General features: G+C 36.8%; 1 protein-coding gene across 3 annotated transcripts in view; it reads left to right on the forward strand.

The window, feature by feature from the left end:
- Positions 1-13,324, forward strand: part of LOC145680535 (putative inorganic phosphate cotransporter) — a 156,749-nt gene that overhangs the window by 77,234 nt on the left and 66,191 nt on the right. Inside the window, exon 1 of one of the 3 annotated variants that reach the window (XM_081751148.1) lies at positions 2,118-2,691. The exons of the other annotated variants lie outside the window; for them this stretch is intronic. Coding sequence (XP_081607274.1) covers positions 2,619-2,691 — 73 coding nt within the window. The 5' untranslated portion in view covers positions 2,118-2,618. Of the gene's footprint in view, positions 1-2,117; positions 2,692-13,324 lie in introns of those variants that run through there. 3 annotated transcript variants of the gene reach the window in all.

A 13,324-nucleotide genomic window follows, 5' to 3' on the forward strand; every position in this document is an offset into this window, starting at 1 on the left:
CCATATCCCAAATCTATGAACGATTCACTAGAATTTGGGCAGCGCCCACTTACAAAACATCGAAAGAGTGGTCCCGCGTAGCGGTTTATTTTTATTTTATTTTATTTATTTATTTATTGTGAAACTGGACGGCTTAGGAGTTATAGCGGTGGCAATTTGAAACTGAATGAAAAACAAGAAACGTTGTTGTATTGTGTTTTGATCTCTACAATGACCTCACAACTACAAAGTAAAGTATAATTTAAGTGGCATTTTACGTATTGACAAAAATTGCATCTTTCTTTGATTTGCATGACATTACTTCTTTTAGTTTGTCCATAGTGATCTCGGGTTTAGCTGATCAGAGAAGCTCGTAGTTATCTCTGTTTTCCATAACAATATCCTGATTGGTAGTGGAGGTATGATCATTTAAACGGATCTGTATCTCTCGCCACGGCCGGTCATTTTGGGATGTCGCTATAGAGGTTTATGAAATCCGATCAAGTATCTCCCGGTGTTTCCTTTATTCCATCATCTCAAAAGTCCCTTGACATGGGGTAACTCTAAATTATTGTTATTATCAGAGTTGCAACAAAATGTAAGAGGGGAAACTGTCTCCAAATATGATGTTTTCAATCTAAAGTGAAGGATTTTTCTTTTTAATAGGACGAGCCGTTTGGGCTGTACACAGGCCGGTCCGGTAGCCAGTCCAAAAAAGGTAGGTTGGGCCCGTTAGAAGGTAGGGGGGCTATCCAACCATACTGTTCGGCCCCTTATTATAGTTCATAGTATAGTTCATCACCATATTATAGTTCATTTGCAAGCCTACGTGAAAATCTTAGGGGGGCAGCAAAAATTTAGGGGGCCCACCCTTGGCCCCCGTGGATACGAGCCTGGCTGTACACTCTTTATGTGCCCAACATTTAAAAAATGAAAATGCAACGTTGCCATTTACCTGGACCCACAACATAAGTGAATGAAGTTACTGTTTGAAATGGGGGCTGGCCATCAACACGTTAGCATAAAACACAATAATTTCATTCACTTACGTTGTGGGTCCAGGTAAATGGCAACGTTGCATTTTCATTCAATATTGGGTGCATAATGAGTGTATAGCCCAAGCAGCTAGTTCGATTAAAAAAAAAAAAAAAACTTCACTTTAGATTGAAAACATCATACAGTAGAGCGTCGATTATCCGAACGTCGGTCAACCGAACGACCGCTTAACCGAACTGTGTACTCGCTCGCACCTGTTACTCTCCCACCCTACCGTCCATCATCCCCCTCACTCCCAAACCAAGTTTCCCACAGTAGTCGCCGCACTGAGCCACCGCTGGCGGAACATTGCTTCTAATGGGGCCTTCATAAGGCGCTGCTGACAGGCCAAGCCGCCAGTCGCTGTGTTTCAACAATCAGCACACTTCTTTTTGGCAAATAAACATGTACAGTTCGATTATCCGAACAAACCAGTTTTCCGAACACCCATGTCCCCCAATTACTTCGGATAATCGACGCTCTACTGTATTTGGAGACGGTTTCCCCTCTTGCATTTTGTTGTAACTCTGATAATAACAGTTCCTTATATCAGGGGACTTTTGAGACATCCTGTATACATTACCACTGTGTAAAGTGACATATTGGGTAGTGGGGCACAACATCGGCCAGTGACGATGTACGAATGAGAGTATTCAATTTTGTTAATCGTAGAACCGCCACTGAAATGAAGATTGATGTTAAAAGACCATTGAAAGGGCTATACAATGAATACTGCATAACAAGCGCACACAAATTCTTTAACACCAAGAAGAATGAAATACGATTGAGTTATCAGACAAGAATAACGAACAGCAATTCGAAACAATAATTGGCCATTTATCGGAAAGCACTCTTAGATACAGACACTTGTGGCTCTTGTCACTTCATATACTTTTCCCTCCCTCCTGTTCCCCCCCTTACTCGCAAACTTTCCAACAGTTCTTCGATATGTGTATGTTCAATAACAACACATACACGTACGCTTCCCCTTACGCCCCTTTACGCGACGTAATCAAGCTCACGTGTTCAACGTTTGGGACTTTAAAAAATAATCTTAGGTTTAGCCACCTGTCTGTATATATACGGAGGCTTAAAAGGCTAGAAATTTTCGCTCATTGAAGCAGTTTCGAGGTCGCGCTTCAATGCTGGAATCTCTTTCGCTTTTACTCTTTATTACTCTTCTTTGAAAAAAAGTTTCTCACGATGAGAAACTACAACAGATAAATGAAAACAGCATAGTGTGACAAGGATTCACGCGTTCTAGGTCAATTACTTATTTTTATGTAGGAAGCAAAGGAAATATTAAAGAAATACTTTTTCTAAAAGCAACAAAAGTTTATGCATTTACAACAAGGAAAGACATTACTATTAAATATTTATCCTTGAAACGGCCGGCTCTAGTCTTTTGTTTCATTTTTTTTTTCTCTTTCTGTCGTGTGTTCACATCTTGGTAGACCTCAAGTACGCAGGTGGCCTGAAGCAGGAGTGAAAGCGTGATTCCTATTCGATTGAAGTTTTGTTATCGCTACATTACATTAATTGTGTTTGGTATACTTCTTTCTGTCGCTGTTGCCAGTTGTGCAAAGGATTTTTTGCTCTCGATAATGGGTGTGCAAACGGATGAATCTACGGACAAAAAAGGAGCCGAACTGGAATCGCAACATAAGCTTCAACCAGGTAATTTGTTATGTTATGTTATATACTGTCACCAGTAGCAGATCTTGAGGGAACTCACATCGGTGAAAAATTAACATATTATCGCTACAGGTTGTGCATAAAAATTCATACATAGTTTTCTTCCCTAGACTGTAGCAAAAAATGTTATTTCTTTTCGATGTGACTACCCTTAAGAACCGCTAATAATTTTCACTTGTCATTTGTGTTGAATTGTGTTACTGAACTGTATTAAGTTCTGAATATATGTTTATTAGCGCTGTCAAGTCAATTAAATTCCTCAGGTATATACCGTATGTCATCAAGACCGGATTTGTTAGGCAAAATCTCTGCTTCTTGATGTCGCAGATACCATAAAGAAATGAACATGCTAACAGTCATTTAATGGTTTCGTGCTTTAAATGACAAATATTGACATTCTTTACATTATCTTTAAAATAAGGGTTTTCGTTGACGTTAGTTACTACGTAGATCACTTGCTGCCCGGCCGTAGATGTTGCGGACCAAGAAGACCAGACTTCCGAAAGTCCCCCCAGCAGGACCTGGATATCTTTGCTTAGGTCAGCGTTTCCCAACCTTTTTCAACTTGCGGCACACTACGGGTGTTACTTGAATTCTCGCGGCACACTTATAGATATTATTATTTGTAAATATTAAACACAGTGGTATTTTTCTGTGATTATTGATCTCACAGAGAAGAAAGCTCTATCAATGTTTTTCCCCGTGGCAAATCATTATGCTTATTTTTCATTGTGATATAAAAATAGAAAACAATTGCAATGAAAAATTGGACTCAGGTTTTTAAAAATACGCTTTCTTTTTAAAAACTGTATCCAACTTTTTACTAAGAAGGAGGATCACTGAATAACGAATGAACAAACAAATCACTCTTAATTTTAAAACACAAACGTAGGTAATTTGTCGAAAGGATTGAATGATATTTTAAATTTTCAAGTTACGAAATAGTCTACAACAATAAAGAAGCAATAATTGTCATAACAATGATAACCATTTCTTTTCAACATTAGAAACGCACAGAACAGTAACCTGGTACGAAACAAAATTGTAGATTCAACGTAGAGGTTCATAGCAATATAAAAATACATATATACATTTTCCAATAGGTTTTGCAATTTGATTACTATAAAATTAATAATTTTGTTTCGATTCCTCGCGGCACACCAGCAGCCCATTCACGGCACACCGGTTGGGAAACGCTGGCTTAGGTATCTGACAACAGAAATACCCACCCACGACAGACAGTTATACAGAAGTCGATAGCACTGAAGACAATTACGATCCCTGTCGCTTGAAAAAAAAAAAAATCAAGTTAAGACAGAGAAACCAACTTATGTTTAGGTCAAGGTCAAGTTCTAGTCTTGACACAATACACATAGAAAAAATACCACCACAAGAAGCGTGAGCAAGTTTTTGTACTAATATAGACATGTACTAATTGAAAACAATTAGAACAGGTGAAAAATCTATTAAGTAAATTTGATCCACATGCTCCTGTGAGCTTTAATTTTGTCCCGATTATATGTCAGAAGTAAATCTTTTAGATTTTTTTCCTTTCAAATGCAGTGATGAAAGCAATTGACAACTTTTTTTTTTTTTTAATATTACTATTTGGAGCCACAATTAATGACTTCTTGTGACTGGCAAAAATCGAAAGTGAGCAAGAATCTCTTTTGTCGGATTGCAGTGTGTACAGGGTGGTCACAAAGTCCCGTTACTTCTGAAAATAATTAACATAAGCCTGTAAACGTCAATAAATAACTGCACGGAAAGAACTGAATGACATGACAACAACAATGCTTTTGAGAAGTTTTATTGAGATAGGAAACGGTAAGTGTTCAAAGGATCAGTCTGTCGACCGTCATTTTCATGACAAAGGATAATACACCGCCAAGTTCTGTGCAACATTTTGCGTAGCATTGTAGGTGTAGCTTGAGTGAAAGCTTATTTCACAACTTCTGTCAGTTTGGCAGTGGTATCGTAACGGTTAAGTGCAACGAACTTACGAGCTCCCATACGCATTATCACAGGTGAGGTCTGGGTTTCGTGGAGGCCAGGCAAGTGTTGCGGGCAGATCCGGACTACCACGACCAATCCAACGCCCAGGAAAGACTTCTGTAAGATATTCGCGTACGCGAGAGCATAATGGGCAGGTGCCTCATCTATAAAGGGGTAACGGAAATATTTACATTAGCATTTATCAAGGGGGTAACGGGATTTTATTGCTATTCTAGTGCTGTAAAAATTTAAATTGATAATTTGTTATAAATAATTTACTCATTGAAAATAGATTGGAAGAATTTCATCATTCTTTCTTTAAAAGATATTCTCTACAAACAGTGATTAGGAGTGTTTGAACACTATGCATGACTTTTTTCAGTTATTAAATGGCTATCTTCGTGATTTCGAGTTTGATTTTAGTGCCTATTTAACAGTATATACACATACATTCAGCATTAACTGCTTATTTTTTCATGTTTTCAATTCTAAATGTCCGATCTCTATAATAATATCCTTTGACAGAAAAAAAGTAAATGTAGCTAATAGTCAAGCTTGTTTCTTTAGAGTTTTGACGTTCTTTTTCAGCTTCGATGCATAGCCTATATAGAGCTTTATTTTAACATGGGAAATGTTCTATTGTTCTATTGGGAATCAAACCCGGATATTCTGTGTCGAAATCAAAAGGTTAACTATATACAACGGAATTCGCTTGATCGAGCAGTCTCCCAAGCCCAATCTATCGCGAATGTACTGTACCTAGTCCCACCCCAGTCCGGAAAGATTTTGAGGCCCGGTCCAATAAGCAAGTCGCAGCTGAGCAACACCAACTGCAACTATTGCATTGTTTGTAATACTCTTCACTCCACCTGCGTGAACACAGACTCCAACGTTTGACTTTATTCCAATTATCGTTTAAAGAACTGCAATTAATCGGTTGGGACCTGGGCCAGCGTGAAGAGAAAGCAGAGTTGGCCCGTAGCCAGCCTACAAATGTAGGGGGGTGGCAGAAATTAGGTGGCCAGATCCTACCATATTATAGTTAATCACCTATATGCATGCACCTATATAGTTAATCACCATTTGCAAGCCTACCGTGAAAAGTTTAGGGTGTCAGTAAAAATTTAGGGGGTGACCCCCGTGCCCACCGTGAATACGGGCCTGGACCTGTTCAAGCCTGGTTCATGCAGGTCTCCGTCCGTTGCTATGCTTGAAAGCACAGCTGCAGTTGAAATATTTAGCACCTCTAATCTTTTATTTAAAACAATTGCATATTATTTCTGTTGTTTTCGAGTTGCTTACGTATGTAGCACAGAATCACTTGCAACCGCTCTAATGTCACACTAAGTAACCCAAACAAATGTATCTAAAGCATTGTTATTCAAATAGCATCAAGCAGATTTTGTTTAGATAAGTATCTAATAACGTAAACATTAATGTTTATTTTATACAAACAGTGTCGTGCTCAGGATTTCATCAAGGGAAGTTCTCATATTCTTTCAAGACACGTTCGCAAGTAATATGAACGATAAGACATAATCTTCATGAGTGTTAGAACGCTGGCGACAATTAAAATTGTATTGAAATACTTTCGACCACACCCTCGAATCTTGTTTGGAAGGTCTAGTAGTTCGAAATTCTTCCGCCAGGTGGCATAGCGACAAATTATAAGATGGCTGCCTGTATTCAAATAAAGCATTTTACGGTTTGCAATTTCACGTTAATCGTTCTGTTGTGAATATTCATTAGTTTCATACAAAATTTTGTAAACAAACCACCATCAAAGAACTCCATTCGCAAGTGGTATCAACAATTCAAGATAACAGGAAGCATTTGCAAGCGAAATAATCTTTACGTCTGCGGCAGATGTCCAGAGAGTTTAAACTTGTTTCCAAAGCAATGCTCAAAATTCTACAACGAGGACTAGACGAGAATTTCAAACATCTCGAACATCTGTTTAGAGCGTAATCGTTTACAGATGTATCTCTATCGAGTACGGTTGTTACAACATTGAGGAGACTAATAAAATCGTTGCAATTGTACGTTATTCACCGAAAACAAATGTGCTACCAAAGCTTGAACATGATAGTGCAAACTTAATAAATTAATTAGATGGAGCCCCTGGTCACTTTCATTGCAGTGTTAGAATTACCTTAATTAATGACTGTCACACCACTAGATTGGGCGAGGTGCTCACAATAATCAATAAATTGCTTTTACGTTCTTCACCATGATCATCGTACTTAACAACAGATTTTTGGGAGGGGGGAGGGAACATCTCAAAGAGATTGTAAAGCATGTATGCTTTATGTAAAAAAAGAAATAAAAATACATAAAAACAAAAATGGTGAAGTAAGGTATGGTGTACTTAAAAGGTATCATACCAATAAAATACGTCTCGCTAGCTTAACTGGGGCTACGTAAGTCGAATAAGACGGAGAGAAATGCTCTAAAAATTTCTACGAAAGTATGGAGAGACTTAAAATACATAAGGGGCATGTAGAATCTGTTCTTTAATAAGACTACAACAACTGGTAACAACAGGGGAAAATGGAAGCTTTTTTTTTTTTTTTTTAAAAAAAAAAAAGGTCATTGAATTGCAAGAGTGAATTACTGCTACAGTGCAAGTTGTTTAAAAGTATTGAAACGGGTCTGGGAAGAATTGGATGACCAAATTGTATGCAGAGTAAGAAAAAGGCTCACATTGAACAAGTGAGTTACTGTATTACAATTTTTACCACCAAAATTTGGGTAGTTATAATTCGTATGTGTAAATTTTAAAGTAATTTGTGCAATTAATCAAGAAATATAAGGAGTTGAAATCATTCAAATCATTTTGAAACTCTATCTTTTTTTCCGTAATATCTTGCTCAAGAGGCTGTTAAAACCCCGAAATTTCTCTTGCATAAGCCACTGTAAGTAACTTTTACACAAGAGTAACTTATTTCCGTAACAGTTATTCTTGGTATATTTGCCGTGTCCTACTCTCACATTGCTGTATTGTACCATTTAAAGAACATAGAGGAATGACATTGAAAAGAGAGAAAGAAAAAAAGGACGAATAAGCAATAAAATGAACATATTATTTCCGCTTCATATTGTTTGAGTTCAATGTAATCATCTTCCTCAGCTTTAAATTCAATTTTCAAAAGTATATTATTGGAATCGTTCTATCTTCTTCAAGCTCAGTCTATTATTCTGCAAATTGTAATAATCCCAGTGGCAAAAAATGCTGGACCCTATGTTGACAAAGGGTTGACCAATGAAAGTGAATTGTTATCTGAAAAACTTTACGCGAACGATAGTATTCGAAATGCCGTATGTTGGGCCAACAAACAACACGTTCAGTACGTTGATCCTCCCGTATTTGTAATTACTTCGGATCAAAGAACATTGTCTCAAAGAGCTATTCAAATCTAAGAGGACATTGTGTATTTTTCTTCCATGTGGTTTTTTGAAAGGAATAGATTATGATTTTTGAACTATCTGATCTTGGAATTTCAGGAAACTCATCAGCCGCCTGGAAAATTAGATTTATGTCACGTAGTTCACACTTGGTGGGCGCTTCGATTGCATTTGATATGTTTCCAAGCTCACTACTGTACAATTTGAATGGCAGGAGTTTGTGTATCAAAGTGGGGGATGGATGATGTGCAATCTTTGTTTTGTTTGGCCCCTGTACCTTCATCTTACATTGTTCTTGTTTGATGGCTTAACGAGGTTGAAAAAAAAAAAACTCGTCTTAGAAATTTACGTTTGGAATTTTTTGCGTCACTCTTACCGTTCCCGAGATATTGGCCAAAAAATGTTCCGATTCCGGGAGATTTAAGGAGTCATATCTCGGGAACCGCAAGTCATAGAGAGATGATATTAGTGTTGATCAATACCAATATTAATTCCATGCTAATACTAGTTATTGATTCAATAAATATTGCGTCATTAGTTATGGACTCAGTAATTATTGCGTCATTAGTTATTGATTCAATAATGATTGTGTTATTAGTTATTTACTCAATAATAATTGCGTCATTAGTTATGGACTCAGTAATTATTGCCTCATTAGTTATTGATTCAATAATTATTGCGTTATTACTGGTAGTTATTGATTCAATAATTATTGCGTCATTAGTTAATCAAATAAATATAATTAACAATTTTATATAAATTAAAAAAAAAAAGATTTTAAAGTTTGTTCTGGCAGTGCTCTTGGAACATTTTCAACTGGTTTTGTTACTTGATCTAGAAGGAGAAACAAAATGTTTCGGTGGTCCATTAAGATGTCGATATACGAAATACTAGCATTTCCTGTGATACTTCGAGTTCAGACGAATTTTTGATATAAAAGACGAGGAAGAGGAACGAAAAATATTGTTCACAGTCACATGTGGGAGCATTAGCTAATTTCTGTATATATTTACTCTTCATGCGAGATACCAAGTTTGGAAATGTAGGAACAAGAATAGTAAAACGTGACATTTTTTGTACTTGGTGTGTTTGGAAACATGTTTTCTTACATATTGATAACGTTATTTACTGTTTGGTGTTTTACTGATAATAACAGTTACTGCACTTGTGATTATTGTTTACAACTTATTTTTTTTCCTGTTATACAGTATAAAGTGCTTAAATAAAAGAACAAAACATTTTTTTTAAAAAAAAAGGAGTTGGGGAAAAATGAAGGCCGAAAGTAATAAAATCTCATGGTACACATGACATTAATCACGAGAAAGACTCGTGCACTCCGTCACCTAATGCAAAAATATAGAAATGTTGTAAGAAGCGCTGAGTTAAAATTACAATTATTTCAATAACTAACCATAACACTCTAGCTTGTTAAAAATGTTCATCGGCACAGAAATAAAATCACGTTAATGAGATGTGGATCTAGCCCGGGGCCGGGAGCCTAGCCCCCCCACAGATTTTTGAGTGACAAAAACAATTTAAGTTATTATTTACATATTTTTGAAAGTTTATAGTAAACTCATGACATACTTATCATAATCTGAGTTCTGGCTCCCCCCAGTTCTTACCTTCTATATCCGCCACTGTTATTAATGCATAATATCCCTTACCTAGTAAGAACTACTGGGTTAATAATTTCCTTATTCACTGTATTTTATACTCTCAGCATTAATTTGGCCCAGTCAAGAGATCTCTTTCGTATTGACTTTTCAACCAAATCCTTATTGGCTCGCATGTCTCATATTTCTGTAAAGAGACACTTTTCTGACTCGTGAGGGACACTTTTCTCACATGATTTTTGTCTTAATCTAGTTGAACGTACGTATGGTGTCATGTGTTCACTGTGAATTTATGTGTTGCGTATCTTTCAAACATGGTCACTTACTCTGAGGGAAGAACATATTCTGAAAGTATTTGAGAACAAGATCCTGAGACGAATATTCGGACCCAAGAGGAACGGGAATAGGGAATGGCGGAAACTTCATAACGAGGAACTACATAATTTATACGGTTTACCCAACATTGTTAGGGTCGTGAAGTCTAGGAGGCTTAGGTGGGCGGGTCATGTAGCTAGAATGGAAGAAAGTAGAAACGCTTTCAAAGTCTTGACTGGAAGACCAATCGGAAAACAACCATTAGGAAGACGTAGACACAGATGGGAGGACGATATTAAGATGGATCTCGCAGAGATAGAAATACAAAGTAGAAACTGGATGCAGTTAGCTAAGGATAGAAGTCAGTGGAGAGCTTTTGTGAACGCGGCATCAAACTTCCGGGTTCCATAGGCCATAGAGTTAGTTAGTTAGTATCTTTCAACATCCATTTGTTTTGTTTGTTTGTTCATCACATCGCATTTTTCTTTTTTCGCCTAGCTGTCACACCCATACAATTGTACAGAGTACATGATTACACTATGTATACATTTTTGGTTCATTTTCTTCGGTAATAATCAATGATAAAAAAGGGGGGGTCAAAGTAACAAGCGTTTTCCGGCATTAATTCATATATTGCTTGGCTGACTTTCTTATTCGACACTTTCACTTAATAAATAAATAAAGAACTAATGATCATGCCACTAGTAAAAAGTGCCCACGCTCGGATAAATTTCTAAGTGCACTGTTTATACTAAGTCGAGAACCTTGAATCCAATGGTACTATGTTCAAACATGCCCCCTGTGAAGTCACGAGACAAAAATATCTCGTAGTTGGCATATTTAGATTTATTTATACCTGTGTCAAATTTGAGATCACTTTTCTAGGTATCCCATGCAAGATGTACGTTTAAAAATAATTTCATTCGATTCGGCGTCCAGAAATCAGTATAAAAAGCACACATAGAAATTTATCCAAGGTTGGTCATGAGCCTTAGTTGTATGTCAAAATCACGGCTATGATCTGACAGGCAGTTTTAAATTGGGTAATGTATGGTCAATATACACTAGCAGTCATTAGGCTAAATCTTATATCAGGCTTTCTAACATCTCCTTATCTCTTTATTTCCTCTTCAACTTTTTACTCACCTAACTTACCAAATGCTAGGGCAAAACTTATTACCTTGTGCCTTCACCGGGAATTGAATTGACAACATGTACACCGAAGACATAGGCCTATATGCTGACCAAGGGGGAGAGAAACTTGCGCCTTAAGGTCGTGTGACCTCCTGGGTCAGTTGTGAAAAGTGTTAAAGAATCGTTTCAGAATGTTTACTTATGAATTTTATGCAAAAATATTTTTTTAAAAAAGTATGAGAACAACGCAGTATTTGCAAATAATTAAGACAATAATCTATCAATAATATTGATCTATAAGTTACGATAACACAATCAAAAGTATATTTAGTGCAATTCATTATTGCTGAGGTCAAGAGATTAATGAACAATAATAAGTCATCACCGATAATTTTTGTCTTATCTCAAAAATGTAATCTATGTAATTAAAGAGACATAAAACGGGAACAATAGCTACATTTTGAGAAGTATATTACTTGGTCAAATCTCAAGCACAAAAATTAAAAAAAAGTCATAGATGTAAGTGCAATGTCATTTTCACATAATCTTTGTACTTAATTGTCAATATTTGCATAACACACGAAGATAAGGATATTGACAGTGTTTTTGTAACAGGTGGAGATTCCGAGGATCCATGGGGCTATTGATGTTATTAGAATAATTAGCTAAGTGGGGACCATAGCTCCACTTAGAATTTCAATAAGGGACCTTAGTCCATCGGTATTCTAGGCAGGGATGAATTCAGGGGGTAGCCCGGGGGGAATCTCTCCCCCGAAGAAAATTCATTTCCTCCCCGGAGAAACTCTCAAAATTTCAATCACAAAATGTAGAAATTACTTCACCCAAACTCACCTCCCCACGAGGAGTTCATATTCCCCCCCGGGTGAAAATGTCTGAATTCAACACTGATTCTAGGACGCTGCCGCCTAGTTATGCCTATGCATTAGACACTTTTCCACAAAGCTTTACGATGAAAATAATATGCAGTGTACTTCATAATAAATATATTTACAACTTTATGTTATTGTACAAAGTGATCAACATAAAATCGACACAGAAAAGTATTTTCGGGATTTCGTGTAAACATAAAGCTAAGTAGCAAAAAGATCATTAGAAATTGGGCCAGATACATATGAGGGGCATGTGTGTGTGCGAGATACATGCGTAGACACATGTTTATGGGGGGAGAGGAGCATGCATAGATATTCAGTTTTTCATTTCTTCAAATGAGGATTGGTTTCGGGTATCTGAACTCATAGCACACGTGCTATTATGCATCAGCAAATTCTATTCAATACGTTCAATAATTGTCGTTACATCATTATAAGATTAATGTTTACTCCGTAATGTCCGGTTTCCGAATCATTAATAGCTACCACCTAACACGAATGTTTATCCCTATGTCTAGAATCAGAATGTTTGTGAAACAACTCACAGAAGATGAACGGCTGTATGGATATTTTCAGCAAGATGGAGCAACTGTACACACCACATTGCAACTTTGTCATGAGTTCGTGAGGAGAAAACAGTCAGCAGAGGCAGTAGAATATCCTGGCCTCTGGCCACTATGATCGCCTGATCTCTATCTCTGTGATTTTCACCTGCAGGGCAAGTTAAAGGATCAGGTGTATTCAAATAATTCTACATACTGGAAAACCTGCAGCAGAGCATTGAAAATGATATTGTTGAGAGCTGTTACTGATCAGGAAAAGCTGTATCAAACTTTGATAAATCGAGCACAGTGCTGCATGATGGTCATTTCCGGCATCTTCTGTAAAGAACAGTTCCCCTGTTCAACGGCAAACTTAGTGTTAAAATTATAAAAAAAAAATTCTGGAGCAATTTTATTTTGATCATCCTGTTAATCTTCTATCTTGTGTATCTCTTTAGACTGTAATTCTCTGTGTAAGTATATGAATTTTTAAAGTAATGACCAAATCACATAGAATTTCAATGCTAAATTTACATTTACTCGTATTCCAAGGGTTAGGATGAGGCAACGATGGGGGCGTAAGTGTTCTCCCTTGGATTTTCGACGGGGGTTCACTTCTTCGAAATATGTCAAAACATACTAGATTTGCTGTCTCATACACTATGGTATTTTTCTTGCAACATGTGTAGGAAACATGGGTTGTTATGTAGAATGTGTA

Source organism: Thermobia domestica, chromosome 3 (assembly GCF_964235325.1).
Source record: "Thermobia domestica chromosome 3, izTheDome1.hap1.1, whole genome shotgun sequence".
Lineage (NCBI taxonomy): Eukaryota > Metazoa > Arthropoda > Insecta > Zygentoma > Lepismatidae > Thermobia > Thermobia domestica.